The following is a 14,831-nucleotide window of genomic DNA, read 5'->3' as shown; positions in this document are numbered from 1 at the left end:
GATAGTGTCGAGCATTCTCATTGATAAATTATAGAGGCTTTCATAACAATAATACGTTTGTGACCGTTAAACAATATGGTGCTTCGAATGAGAATGTTCTTAAACTAGATTGCTTCATAAAAGAGGTATCGTATAGCCAACTTTTAGCAAATAAAACTTAATTGTAATTATTTATTATAGTAGAACGATTAGGTCTGGTTAGGTTAGGTCTGGTGGTAAATTGACTGGTTTTAGCCAAAACACTGTCTTTTATTTAACATTGAGATCAATGAGCACGTTGCTATTATTGGAATATGTTAGGTTAGGCTGGGTTGAAATAGGCTCAGATTTTTCATATTTTTTACTAACTGTAACACGATTATTATCATGTATCTAAGATTATAGGGCTTAAAGATAATCCATCTATAATATTATAAAATTAAGGCTGTCTGTCTATCTGTCTGTCTGTGTAGCTTGGTCGATTAGCATACTTAACCGTTACAGCCCAAATTAAGCAAAAAAGATTGTCCACATATTTAGGAATGTCATAGCCCTATTCACTTCCCAGAGTTCCTCTCGAGCTACGCTCCTTGGGCGTCCAAAGTTTTGATGTGAGGTTTTCAAAAGTAAATATTAATTAATTATATCCATGGAAGCATCAAAAGACTCACAATGTTTACTTTTGCGTTGACATTTCGATGTAAACAAGCAGAACTACCAAATGCTAATTTCACAATTTCAGACAGCTGGAACCAATTTAAGATAATATTTTACACAACTATATGTGGTAGAAAACTATGCAACTATGTAACTTATGTCATTGATTATGGAAATAAAAAAGTTGATAACCGTTACTATATTAACCCTGGACCTGCTTTTGATTTTAAAGTATCAAAGTTATGAAAATAATGTTTATTATATATTTTCATGTAAACAGTAGGACAATTGGGCTACATGTAGTTTATAATTTGGTATAAATTTGGTGACTATTTGTTTTTAAATTCGAACTACCTATCAAGTGTTTAGATTAGGTGGTATAGTACATCTTCCCGTTGCGAAGTACGGGTACAGCAGCTACTTTGAAATAAACGCGGTGATTTTCTGCAAAAGACCTTGTGTTCTTATGCATAAACAACGCTTAAGAGTGGTTTAAAACAGCTGACAGTTAGTGGTTACGTGATGGAGAATGAAATGAGTGTTGGGTTGTAGATAAAGTGAAGGTTTGTGACCTTTTACATGAGAAAACAATGTGTGTAAAAGTCTGTAACCGCAACAGAAGAAGGCATTATAAAAACAAATAGGCTTTCACCTTGTAACGAATTCGGCAAACAAATCCTGTAATGGTTCTATGCTGTTTGGATATAATAGTACACCATTGAATAGGAGTTGTTTTGTATTTGGTAACAATCAAATTGAAAAGACATGCGTGGTGAATTTGATTGTCTTCTGTAATTTGTTTAAGCGTTTTAGTGTGTGAAAGGTTAACTGCTAAGTGAATTCCCAGCCGTTTGGATTTGTCGCAATTTTTGATTTGGTTACATATAATTATTGTACTTCTGATAATGGAAATATTACCACGGTATACCGGGTGTCCAAAACCACCCGAACACTCCTTTCAAAACGATGGAAACCTTTTCTTACAAACAAAAGATGATATAGAACTAGCTAAATTGGGCACGGTCTATCAAATGGTGATAATTTCAAATCCAAAATCACACCGGAAGTGGCTTTTTCAGACCGGAAGTTGACTTTTTTTAATGTAAACTACCAATTTTGATTACAGAATCGGATTCTACGTTGAAAAATGCATAACTATCGTGTTTAATCCATAACAAAGTTCGTTAAGAACATACATAACTATTGTCTAAAACATTATTTGAAAAAAAAACTTATTTTGTGCCTCTGATACCCTATTAATGTCAATAATTTTGGGACATTCATCTGCCAAAGTTACTTGAAACAATAATAGAGAAAAACAAACAACAAAGATTACATAAAGACATCTGATAAATAGAATCAGCTGTACACTGTAAACACTATAGTAATTGAGTAACAGCTGGTCTGCACATTGCTTAGTTTTTAATTTAATTTTAAAAATAAATAATTTGTTTTTACAATAAAGTTGTCAAATGTAAAAACCAATTATATAAAAAAAAATTAAATTAAGCAATGTGTAGACCAGCTGTTACTCAATTACTAAGGTGATTACAATAAACAGTTGATTCTATTCATCATATGTCTTTATTTAATCTTTGTTATTTGTTTTTCTCTATTATTGTTTCAAGTAACTTTGGCAAATGAATGACCCAAAATTATTGACTTCAATAGGGTATTAGAGGCACAAAATAAGATTTTTTCAAATAATGTTTTAGACAATAGTTATGTATTTTTCAACGTAGAATCCGATTCTGTAATCAAAATTGGTAGTTTACATTTAAAAAAATCAACTTTCGGTCTGAAAAAGCCACTTCCGGTGTGATTTTGGATTTGAAAATATCACCATTTGGTAGACCGAGCCCAATTTATCTAGTTCTGTATTATTTGTTGTTTGTAAGAAAAGATTTCCCTCGTTTTTAAAGGGGTGTACGGGTGGTTTTGGACACCCGGTATATAGTTTGGCATTGGCGTCCTATTGTGAAATATGAAGTTGGTTTTGGCGTGTGTTTCATCTGTGGTTGAGTGGTGTATTTATGCAAATTATAAAATGTATCTGTGTTATTTTGGGTATATTCTATTGTGTGCTCTTTTGATTTTAGCTGTAATAACAAAACAAACCCAATAGAATGTAAATGAGTAACTCTGATTATTCGTTATCATTTTAAAATTATTGAAGAAACCTGTCAATGAAAAAAGTTACCTACTGGCCATGAACATTTTCTGAAATTATCATCATTTGGAGACAAAATAAGAATGATAAATCAAATAAGGGAGTATGTGTAGTTAACGATTTAAAAAACCCTTGACCCTTGATATTGTAGACAAACCAATCCGTGAATATGATGAATAACCAAAACCTAACAATTTTTATATGATGTACAAAATAAACAAGCCATTCTTCTCATACCTAATCCATTTTGATAGCCCCCATTATGCTAATAGTTTGTTTAGCTACACACTACTAACTTGTTTATTACACGACGGGACTTCTGTTCAGACAAATGAAATCATGACCTTTCTAATCACACACCGCTGATGTTACTCAAGATGTTACCACTGTTTCTCGGAAGTTTAATAAAACTGTTGACATTTAGCCACGAATAATTTTACCCAAATCTCAAGTTTCAGTTGGCATTTCTCTGCCATATCCTTGTGCCAGTTCCACCCACCTCCAGTCAGGTGTGGTCAGGCCAGAACCACTTCTTATGCAACTCAACTTTCTTCTGCCAGCAAAACGATATTCAGCAAACCCGCTCTGCTATCAAGTGTCCGTACAAAAAACGTCAGCTTTTGGTTACTTCACTTTTAAACAATCTTCCTGACTTATAATAGATATCAGAACTATGTGGCCTTTTTACTTCCTGTTGTGATTGTATGTTGATTTCCAAAGAAAGGATTCTTAACTTAAATTAAAACTAAACTCAAACGTTAAATAATAAAACAAACATAAACAGACGAGAAGGAGAGTTAACAACAATTTGTCTCATTAAAACACTACAAGTATTGATGTAGACGCTAACACTTTTGAAAGTATGGATTAAGATTATTAGGAAGTCACATGAAAATCCTTTGCAGATTTGCTAATGCTTTTAGAGGTTATATCCTATAAAGTTTAATCTTAGACTAACCATTTTGATGAATCTTAAATTTAATACATTGAAAATTTTTCATAGGTTTAACTCTGCATTATTAAACTGGCTTTATGTTGTTTTGTTTATTTTGTAATATCATAATTAACGTGATTCTATTTACAGTAGCTCTATCATCTATGTACAATGTTGTAAAACCCGTAGCTATTTAGGTAGCTAAGTAATAACAAATAATTGTAAACAGCAGATATTGTCTATATCTCAATAACCAACAAAGTACTGTGGAGTGTGGACATGTTCAGGGTTTTAATGACCATTCAAAGCAATGCTATTAATGAATTAGTTTAAACAGGCATTAGTTGTCGTACGTCTATGTCAGTTAATTTGAATTTAATGATCATGTAAAGGTTTAGTTTTATTCATCTAAATTAACTACAAGTTGCTATACATTAATAGTTTACAGGTTAAATAAATGAAGAATATCGATGGAACAAAATATGGATTCGATGGAAGGCAAATGTTTCTTTTTTGTAAGCACAACAGATCCCAGTGAAACTAACGTTGTTATTTAATCAATTAACACAGGGGTACAAATAAGAAAATAATAATGGCAGTTTTAGGTTTTTACAGTTGCGTTTAAATCATAATTAGATTATATCTGACAGATTAAAACGGACACAATCATCCAATATTGGAACAAGATCTAACTTAAAAAAAGACTAAAAGTTTAACTAAGTTTAAGTTCTAGATTCCTATATAATTGATAAATAAACGTACTACCACCATACATTACACACTGGATTGTACCATACTCCATAATATCAGAACAAAAACTAACACCTCTTATCACGCGTATCTTAACATCTAAATTTCACTCACGACCACAAACTATTGAACAATTTAGCTGCAATACCTAAGAATATAACCTAGATAAACACAAGCGTCACAGTTAGTTACCCATCGAAGACACTACGCTGCTGTAGGTAGCAAGATGACTAGACTCGTGGAGAGTACCATGGAAGGTCCAGGACGGGGGTCTGGGGAGGTCTGAGTGGAGGACTTTCACCGGAGTGTGGAGCCCCCCGCCCCCCGACCAGCGACCACGGGGTCTGGAGAGGGTGGAGGTAGACAGAGGGGTCAGGGCACGAGGTTGACATTGTTGGTTACTGGAGTAGATATATTTTGTTTATTTTGATGTTTAACAGTATAAGGTTTACATCTATTAGTTATATGGAGTGCGATTGAAATGCCCTTTTCATCACACTATGATGTTTGTAGCTGTTTTACATACATTGGTGGCTGAAAGTTACGTTTTGCTGGTCATGCCAGCTGTCATCGTCATCTGGGGACCGAGCAGGTTTTTACATCCCTATGGCCGAAAAATCAGCTGCCCGCTTACTTTCTTAAAACATGAATGCACAATCAGTATCCATAGCATTGCAATAGAATTGTTTTACTGTCACCGCTGCATAGCAAGTATTTATTATTATTTTTGCTGATTCCTAAAATTAGGGTCTGACTTAAGGGAGGTACAAATGAGGCAACGATGACATCATAGTTTAGTAAAAGTTCAAAATTCCTCCGTTAACAGCGTTGTAGTAGAGAGCACAGCGCGTAATTTTTACTCCACTATTAGGCCTAGTTAATTATAAAATTAAGAAAATTTTTAAAATTAATCTTAAAGTTATTCAGTTATTAAATTAAACTGTCATAACCTAACCAAACTAACCAAACGTGCTGATAACTTAATTAAAAAATCGAATGAAGGTTTACTAATCTAAAAAATAGTTTTGTTCATAAAGTAAAATTATAAATGCCTAAAATTCAATTTTATAATTTTTTAAATTATAAAATTAAACAGTCATAACCTAACCAAACCAACAAAACTTGCTGATAAGAAATAAAATGTTGACAAAAACTTGGTGCTACCTGCGGGATTCGAATCCGGCACCTTCGGATTATCAACCCGACACGCTATCCACTACATCACCGAGGCCGATGACTGAATTCCGTATCGTTGCGGTAATGGTGATCCTCAAGAGGAGATCTGACTGCTGACGTCATCGAAGGCTCTTCTGTACCTCCCTTAAGTAAATACCCTAAAGTTATTTCTTCACATAACCTTAATGTTGTATTTGTGTTGACTATCAGTGTGCATTATTATTGTGGTGAATAGTGGTATTAGTGTATAGTGTGGTGAAAAATATTGTTCTTTTGAAACTTTTAACTGAAATGGCGACCATACGAAGGTAGGATTTTTAAGCCAAGTATGAATGGAGATGAGTATAGGATAAGTGGCACGATCTTGTAATTTTGTTAGTGACTAAGGCCGACATTTTACTTAGACAGGACTGTTTATTAATAACCCATACAGCCAAAGACAACTAAGGGACTTACAGTTTATAGTGGAATCCGAACCATATTTTTAGAGAAAGATTTTAACACCATATAGAGGGGAAAACGTGTCGAACATATATTTAAACACTTATTTGACACTAAGTACAAATGATAGAAGTGAAATATAATTTAATACATTATTTGGAATACTTATTTCAAGGACCAAAGCAGCTGGAACCTCAACTTTGGTCGACTTTGAGGACAACAAGGAAAAAATAGTTAGGCCAATGCAGAATCTTTGAAATTTGATTTGTTTAAGTGTTCCCCTAAAATTGCAGTAATGAATTAAACGTCCTATAATAGAAGTTTTGAATTTGGAATTTTTTGTGTCATTAGTTGATATTTGGTCAACAGGTTGGCACCGGACGTCACTCTTCTCTGCATGCCTTGATTCACCTGGTAGTGAATGCTTAAAAGTTGAAATTTTGCATGGCGAGATAGTTTATGTAAAACAATGAGCAGGACTAAATAAATCAAACTTTGCCATTGCCTTATAATTCTATTATTCCGCACCGATCAATGAGATATGTACGAATAGATATCGATTATAATCTTTATCTCACTCATGAGAAAGATAATAATCCATATCTGGAGTTATATCACGTTGTCCAGGATGTAATAGACATTTAGTTTGAAATAGATACAGCATTATGAAAACAACACAAATAAAATCATTGAAATGAATAATCGATTTTCTACAAGAAATGTTAATAAATATTTCGAGCAGTTTTACAATGCTTACTATAGACTAAGAAGGCTTAATTGTTCCCGCGCATCCTATATTGACGAACAGTTTGATGAATTTATAAAGCAATCTTAAAAATATGTTGAGTAAAACAATGGCAAAACTTTGTATTTTTATAGAACTTTGTTTTGCAACGTTAATCAGGCTGGACTATCCTTTCACAAAACTCAACTGGTTTTTATATACATGTCAATGATTTTAAAGTCAACGAAATATTTCCGACACGTGCGGTGATTTCGTAAATACAAACCCAGTTCTGAACTTGTTACATGATGCTGATCCGGGTGCCGTGCCAAAAATAAAAGTTCCCAACAATGACGCAACTTGTTGAAATGGCTGACACTTTCCCTAAATGGTTTAAATGTTTGGCGTTTACAATCGGCCCATTATCAACATAGTGGTCCAGATACAAGTAAACAAATTGGTTGTAGCACTCGAGTGGATTTTTACAGTATTAATCAGGGCTGAGTATTTCATTATCGTGTTGATTTTCAATTTAAAGTGGTTTGAAAAATCGATTAGTTGAGTAGTAAGGTATTTTTAACAGTGGTGATAGTAATTTATTTTTCTATTAAATAGTTTATCAATAGCACGTGACATTGTTTTCAAAATAATCACAAGTTTTTGTGACGTAATTTATGCCAATTACTAAAACTGGACTGTAGGGCATATTTAATCCGTGATGTATTGGTCATAAAAGAGCATAATGCTTTTGAAATGTCACAAGTAACGATTCATGAAGAAAAAAGTTAAATGATTTGTAGATGTACAACTGATATTTTAGCACAAGTATTATTTATTACAGTATATTTTAGCGCAATGAAAAGAACAGATTTTCTAAACCAATAAAATATACTAAGCACCAAAAAAATTCACATTTAGAATATTTCCCATTGTCAGGCTAAAATCTTTATTGTTGGGGAACTAAAACGCTGTACTTTAGCTTTAGCCTAGGAAACGTTGATGTTTAAATTTCTTCCAAAGAAGCTCACTTCCATCACTAGGACGGCGAGTGTCGTCTTTTATAAGATTACACATTTTTTACCCTAATGGACCCAATAATTTTACGAACTTTAGTCAAATAATCTTTTAGACAGTTCGTTTCGAAACAACAGTCAGTTCAGAATCGAAGAAGTCTTGGTCTTCCGACGCAGCTTGGTGGGGTCTCTATGGAGCGGACTGTGTGCTAGAGCGGAGCGACTCAAAGCTAGAGTGGCGTCTGTGAAGTACATGGGCAGCTGCTGTGGTCGCTCTCTGACGTACCTCAGGACCAGATGATCCACGTACAAGGGGATGGAGGAGGTCGAGTACCGCGAGTTTATAGTTTCTCGGTCTTTTATCAACCTATGCAGCTCCTCGGGTTGCAGGTCCTTTAGAGGTGGTGAACTGACGACGTCACTGCTGACGAAGAACTCAGCACACTGCCTTGTTAGCTTGTTGAACCCAGTGGTGTACAGCGCGTACGCCCACGGCTGACCGAAGAAGCTGTACAAGTCACTGATGAGGCCTTGGTTGTAAAGCTCGTACAAGTTGTTCAAGAGCCGTTCGTGTTTCCCGTACAGCTGGCATAGGTTCTGGTAAGGTATCTCCTTCTTTGAAAGTAAAACTATTTCACGGACTGTGTTGAAGATGGAAAATGAGAGTTGAAAGTATCCCGGACCGTCAGGTAGGATTGGGACTCCCGTGATGATAACGGGTCCAGAGTCCCCTTGCCCGGAGAGCTGACATTCCAGCGGTAGCGGACGTCCAGGAGCTGTGACCTTGACGTAATTCCAGCCTCCAGGAAGCTGAGCGACCCATGTTACTGGTTCGCGGAGCCTAGGCAGAGTTTCTGGAGATGGAGAAATGTCTGCTTTCTCTGAACAGGAAGAGACGTTCTCTTCTAAGATTTGAGGCACATCATCGAGTTCTTTGTTAACTTCAGCGCGTGGTTCTACTAAACGTCGGAAGGTCTTACTCAGCACCAGACCGATCTCGGCGGGATTGTAATATTTATGATGAGAAAACTGGTTCGGACTGTATCTGTTACTATACCGAGTGCCAGATCCAGCAGCGTAAATATACTCGTCGTTTGTGCGAAATCGGTTGTCAATGATTATACCATTGTTGTACACGATCCCTGAGTCATTCACCGCCAAGAATGTTTTCGCATTGGTACTCCTGGATCCGTAGCAGAAGAAGGCAATACAATCAATTGTCAGAGGAACGTTGTCGATGTTTCGAAACATCACTTTCTCTAATAGCTTGTGCTTGAGACTCCAGCGAATTAGTGAAAAGCCTCTGTGTATAGTCACTCCAAGCTCTTCCAATGTCTGTGCCACAGTTTTATCCACGAACGGATTAGTCTCTAGACAGCTGTAGTTGGTAACGACGTGTGGAGCGATAACTAGTACTATTTTGTGACCAGGTACACCAAAAATTAGCAGTGATTGAACGCACGTGAATGTACTCAGACCATGCCCAAAAACGAGTATTTTGCCATCTGTTTTGTGCTTTAAAATGTTTTTGAGGTGACCGAGAGCTAAGATGGCGTCTGCTGATGTATTTATGACGAATAGGTTTTCTCCATGCTGTTTAGAGACATTGTTGTACAATTCTCGCAAGTCCTCGTTCTTGCGGCAGTCGTGGTTAGGGAGATCCTGGTCCCCCGTAAAACAAGAACCTAGGTCCGAGCTGTAAGATATGGTTTGGCAGGTGGATGTGTGGTTGGTTTCAGAAGGGGTCATGACCGGCCAAGGTTTAACGAACTGCAAGCCTGTCGTAAGAAATAGGTAGTCGTAGCGCATCCAGTGTTCGTTGTTGAGGCAGATCATCTTCTCCATTCGGTTGATGACAGTGAGAGCCCCGTACAGCACATTTACGTGAGTAGACAAACTGATCCTGGATAAGTACTCCCTCGTGTAGAAACCACCTTGAGGAACCATTCTGTCTGCCGCAGTGTGGGACTGTAACTCCAGGGGGAATCCGTGAATTGAGACTAAAACTAGATTGTTATATTTTATTTGTTTCCGAGCAGATCTGAAGATTAAATTTTCTAGAAAAGACATGGCCGTAATTGACCCTCCGACGACAACTATCCTGTAGTTTAGTTCAAGTTTTGGAACACTCAAAAGTTTCTCGGTTGCAATAAAGAGAGCATAGTCGTTTTCCGAACGCAAAACATGTTCTTGGGGTTTAAGCTCATCTAGTGCACTGAGCTCATACTTAACCCACCTCCGTGGCTTTACTGGCGTCAAGTCACCCAAAACTGAAATCGAATTGGCATCACTTTGCAATAAGCTATTTGTTTCCTCGTGGTGAAGAAAATAGCTTAATGTTTCTAATTCAGCCTGGTGCATAATTTGTCGAAGAAAAAATGGCCCACTCTTGAGGAAGATCGGACATAATACTAAATGTCTGATAAGCCCGTGTTTCTCCTGATCATATAGGGTTATATTTATCACTTTGTCTACCATAAAATGTGGCTGTATCTTGTTTAGTTCAAAATTACTTTTAACCACTGCGACACCAACAGTACTTCCTTCACATTCTAGAACAAACCCTTTAGTATTTGGACTTTCACAAAGAATAATTTTTGTAATTTCTTTACATATTTTTTTCCCGTTTGAAAAATGTTCAACTAGTTCCTGAATGTCAGCGTGATCTACGACGGTCACTGGTCTAACGTTAAACTCGCTAAACATTGCGTTACGGTGTATAAAGTAAAGCTCATGAGGAAAGTCCCATAACAGCTTTGGCGACACTCTAACCATATATCTTGTCAAAGGGGATCCCTGATAAGCCGTAGGTAACGATAACAAGCAGAAATGTTTGTCTGGAAAACTCTCGAATGATGCTTCAAGTAGATCAAACGCGTACCGAGCGTCCAAGTCCGGATGAAGAGCTAACAACGTTATTATAAAAGCATTCTCAGTTGGCGTGTCTATACTACTTACCGTTTGGTCTCTTCCACTCATGGTCACCTTGTCCCGTAAAGAGAGGGACGCCTCTCTGGTAATAGGCAGAAAACTATTAGACCAGCTTGGCCGCCCAAAGTACGTGTGGTCAATCGAAATCTTGGACTTTGTGCTTTCTTTACGATCATCATCTTGCAGCCTCAGTACAGATCCATGTGATTCTTTGTGTAGAAGATACTCCATTACAGGGTCTACCACTCTGAACATATCACCGTCTTCGTCCCAATAGACGATCGTCATCTCGTCGCGGTCATCATCTTCATCAACTGACGTGTCTTCGAACGACTTGTCCACTTTCAACTCCATAGACAGCTGTTCATCTGCCAACATAGTGTCTGCTGTGAATGGTAAACCTCGTCTGCATTCCGATCGGATAGTTTCCATGCGAACCCCGCGTTCCGCAGAAGAACCTGTGGCTTTAGTCTCAAATACGTGATGGAAAAAGAAGTTGATATGGTGATAGTCAACTTTAGACGATAAAGATATAACCCCGACCGTCGCTGAACCTTTCTCCGACACCAGCACGACTTTACTGGAGCTCTTAACATCTATTATACTTCCTAACTTGATGTCACCATAGACGTACTTGAGCACGTTTAATTGGTGATGCACCAGAGGTTGTACATCGATGTTGTCTTCCTCTCCGGCTCTACGGATAGTCAACTTAGACAGTACACGGTGTCTAAGGTTGATGTGAAGATTCTGAAAGTGTGCCAAAGCCGATCTTCCACCCTCCCCGACACTGGGATACACCAGAGTGAAGAACGGCTCCAGCTCAGGGAAAATGTTCACTCCTGGTGGAGTAACCATTACGATTTGCTCAAGCTTGTCGTTGTTTTTGTAAAGGGACTTCAAACAGGAGAGAAATATATTTGTGTATCTATTATCCCAGACCAGGTAGTGGATGAAACGTGTGTTCCAGGGCGAAGCAAAATCTATTCTGTAGAACCTCCTAATCCAGCCGACCCACTGGCAGTGAGACAATGTTGGGATGTTAGGATGGTCCATGATTACTAGGAAGGCGACCACTTCGTCGTTAGTGTTGACCAGGGTCTTGCAGACGTACTTCTCCATGCAGCTTCTCAGGTTGATCTCGCCGAACATGATCTGAGTGAAGGGTGTCTGCAGAGCCTGGATGTAGGGTATGTCCTCGTCCTCCGACTGCCGCAACACCCGCACAGGAGGGGTTGTAGGTGGGGCAGGTTCTGTGGGGAGACTTGCGATTGTCACCCGAGTGGCATTTCTTCGCAGCATTGGGAAACCTTCTTATGTAGCCTTCGTTTCTGATAGTATTTGCTAGGTTAAAAAATTATAAAAACTTGTTGGATTTTAAAATGTCCTCCAATACAACAAACGGATTGAAATTTTATATAAAACAACAGTTAAATGTCAAATATCCAACTTATGTAAATATTTATGTTTTATAATTTAAAAACAGCTGAGCCGTTTATATGTAAACAATTATAAATTGAAACGTGTCATAAATATTTGAGTGACGTAAGGCCGGGATTACACTATCATAGTTCTATGACATATTATAATGATGTTAAAATAGTACTAGAACCAAATAAAGACCAAGGAAGCGACCAAAATGGATACTATACAACAAATGTCGTTTTCAGAGAGATTTTGTTATAGAATTAGCATTTTAAATTTGGAGGATGGCATTCTCTCTATGTGTTTTATCTAAGTGAATTTGTCTATATTCAAACAAAAGTATATATATATTTAATTAATAGTCATGAAGATTATTATTTAAAATGTTCCTTAGTTGTATCATGATTAGAAAGTTTATATTATAAACACACTGCATGAACAGTCCTTTCGAATTTTTATTTTAAATAGGACAGACATCAAAATGCATTATGCAGGTATGTATTAACTGTTATAGATATTATAATATAGAAAAATGTAAAAACGATAGGCCTAATTCAAGGTAGGGTGACCCATGAGACTAATAATTTGTACAAAATAATTACTAGAATATTTTTATATAGGGGCTATTGCCCCTACAAGCCACTAGTTTTATATAAAACAACAGTTAAATGTCAAATATCCAACTTATGTAAATATTTATGTTTTATAATTTAAAAACAGCTGAGCCGTTTATATGTAAACAATTATAAATTGAAACGTGTCATAAATATTTGAGTGACGTAAGGCCGGGATTACACTATCATAGTTCTATGACATATTATATTATCAAATATATGATAATATGTTCTCTCAAGGAGAACATATTATCATAGTTCAAAACCATTATAATAGTTGGTACATTACACTGTAATAATTTTCATCAAAGACATATGATAATAGATATATGTCATAGAACTATGATACAGTAGTGTAATACGGGCCTTACACAACGTCTATAAAGACATGACCAAGAGTACCAACCTAATATTTAATTATAACCTACCGGTAATGAACACCACTGCATCCAACGCAATACAAAAACGTCAACACTATAATGCACATTACGAGAGTGTTATAAAACAATGCTACAGCTATTACTCTGCGCAGTGACAGTATATGATCTGTTCTTCATTGTTAGTGTGTGTGAGATAGTTGTGCGTGTGCGAGGGTCATGGTGTCACGGTTGTAGAGAGTGAGACAGAGAGAGTATAAGAGCATGGAGCACTAACAACATCCCGAGAACTTCCGCATCTCTCACAAGGTATGTGGAATCTCACCTTGGAAACCTTGTTCTTCCGGGTGGGCATTAATTGCGCCAACTGACCTGAGTCAGGTAGTCGGGTATTACTGAATTGCACCAACTACTCCGGGGAGCCACCCGATACGTTTATTACCTGCACCAAGTAGTGGCTCTATTTGATTGTATAATTGAGTAGGTTAGGTTAGGTAGGTTAAGTTAGGCTAGGTTAGGTTAGTTTAGGTTAGGATAGGATAGGTTAGAGTGGCACGTAAACAAGGCATTCCTTCTGCCGGCAACTCACCCCTACCTGCCTTTAGTTTGGCGCAACTAAGGAATATTTTTGGGACCCTTTGAGGGCTTAACGCAATTAAAAAACTAGTTGGCTTGGCGGGTCACCGGAAGACTGCTCCCCGGACAACTACCCCCTAGGCAGGTTCCTACGTCATGTCGACGTTGGAGATCGGTGGGGCAGTTTTCCAGTCACGGACACTCAAGTTTCGCTGTCAAACTGTTATAAACTAACGTAACCTAACCAACCAAACTTGCTGTAAAATTTCAAAATTCTGTTTGATATTCCCCACATGCCTTTTCTGTTATCAAACTGAATTAATCTAATTAAAATTACAATTACAAAGCATCATATTTTACTAGGCGAGTAGTATTCCGCATCCCCGACTTGGCGCAATTAATTAATGCACGGCCGTTCTTCCTGTTTGTGGTGGATCAGATCATTCAACATCTAAAAATCGCAGTTCTTAGAAAACACGTAGAATTTCATCGAATGTTTCTTTTTGTAGAAAGAAACTTTAATACTTTATTCTGAAATGGTGACCATAGAAAGGTAAGTATAGCCAAGTATGATTGGATATGAGGGATGAGTGGCGCCATCTTGTAGACTTGTTGTTGTTGTTGTGTAGTTGTTGTTGTTGTTGGTTCTGGGGAACTAAGGCCAACATGTTCCTTAGACACAGGACTGTTAATAAATAGCCCATACAGAGCTAGCCAATGGCAAATAAGGGACCTGCAGTTTATAGTGGAATCCAGACCAATTTTGCTGGGCACGCAATATCTACGAGAGCAGAGAAAATCCCGGTTTTGCAACCAATACTGAAGATACTGCAAGTGTTACAATTAGGCTACACGAATCGCTCTAATAGAGTCACGCACCCAGCTACTCCCCGCCATAGAGTAACACTTCTGCCTATCCCGCCATAGAGTAACGAGTACTGTAATTAAGGTTAACTTATTACCGTTTCCTTTTCAACCAAATCACTTGCAGTCTTTTGCAAGAGGTTCGTCACTTTCACAATTTAATGACTGAATATTAACGTCGCGATGATGAGCATTACTGG

At 37.3% G+C, this 14,831-nt stretch overlaps 2 protein-coding genes across 3 annotated transcripts in view; both read right to left on the bottom strand.

The window, feature by feature from the left end:
• LOC128989589 (uncharacterized) overlaps window positions 1-14,831 on the bottom strand; it is a 68,001-nt gene that overhangs the window by 35,594 nt on the left and 17,576 nt on the right. The window contains exon 1 of one of the 2 annotated variants that reach the window (XM_054411506.1): window positions 4,683-4,760. The exons of the other annotated variant lie outside the window; for it this stretch is intronic. Within the exon in view, the coding sequence (XP_054267481.1) occupies window positions 4,683-4,686 (4 nt within the window). The 5' untranslated portion in view covers window positions 4,687-4,760. Of the gene's footprint in view, window positions 1-4,682; window positions 4,761-14,831 lie in introns of those variants that run through there. 2 annotated transcript variants of the gene reach the window in all.
• LOC128989588 (cilia- and flagella-associated protein 61) lies at window positions 7,635-12,204 on the bottom strand. The gene has a single exon (XM_054411505.1). The coding sequence runs from the start codon at window positions 12,075-12,077 to the stop codon at window positions 7,983-7,985; it is 4,095 nt and encodes a 1,364-aa protein (XP_054267480.1). The 5' UTR covers window positions 12,078-12,204; the 3' UTR covers window positions 7,635-7,982.

This window comes from Macrosteles quadrilineatus, unplaced genomic scaffold (genome assembly GCF_028750875.1).
Source record: "Macrosteles quadrilineatus isolate MER2022 unplaced genomic scaffold, UCM_ALF_1.0 Scaffold_3__2_contigs__length_128488019, whole genome shotgun sequence".
Lineage (NCBI taxonomy): Eukaryota > Metazoa > Arthropoda > Insecta > Hemiptera > Cicadellidae > Macrosteles > Macrosteles quadrilineatus.
The sequence above is the reverse complement of the archived record's forward strand: the minus strand, read 5'-3'. Positions and strand labels throughout refer to the sequence as shown.

What these genes read in the sequence shown, in the direction of transcription:
- LOC128989588 (XM_054411505.1), bottom strand. Translation starts at nt 12,077, where the DNA reads ATGCTGCGAAGAAATGCCACTCGGGTGACAATCGCAAGTCTCCCCACA.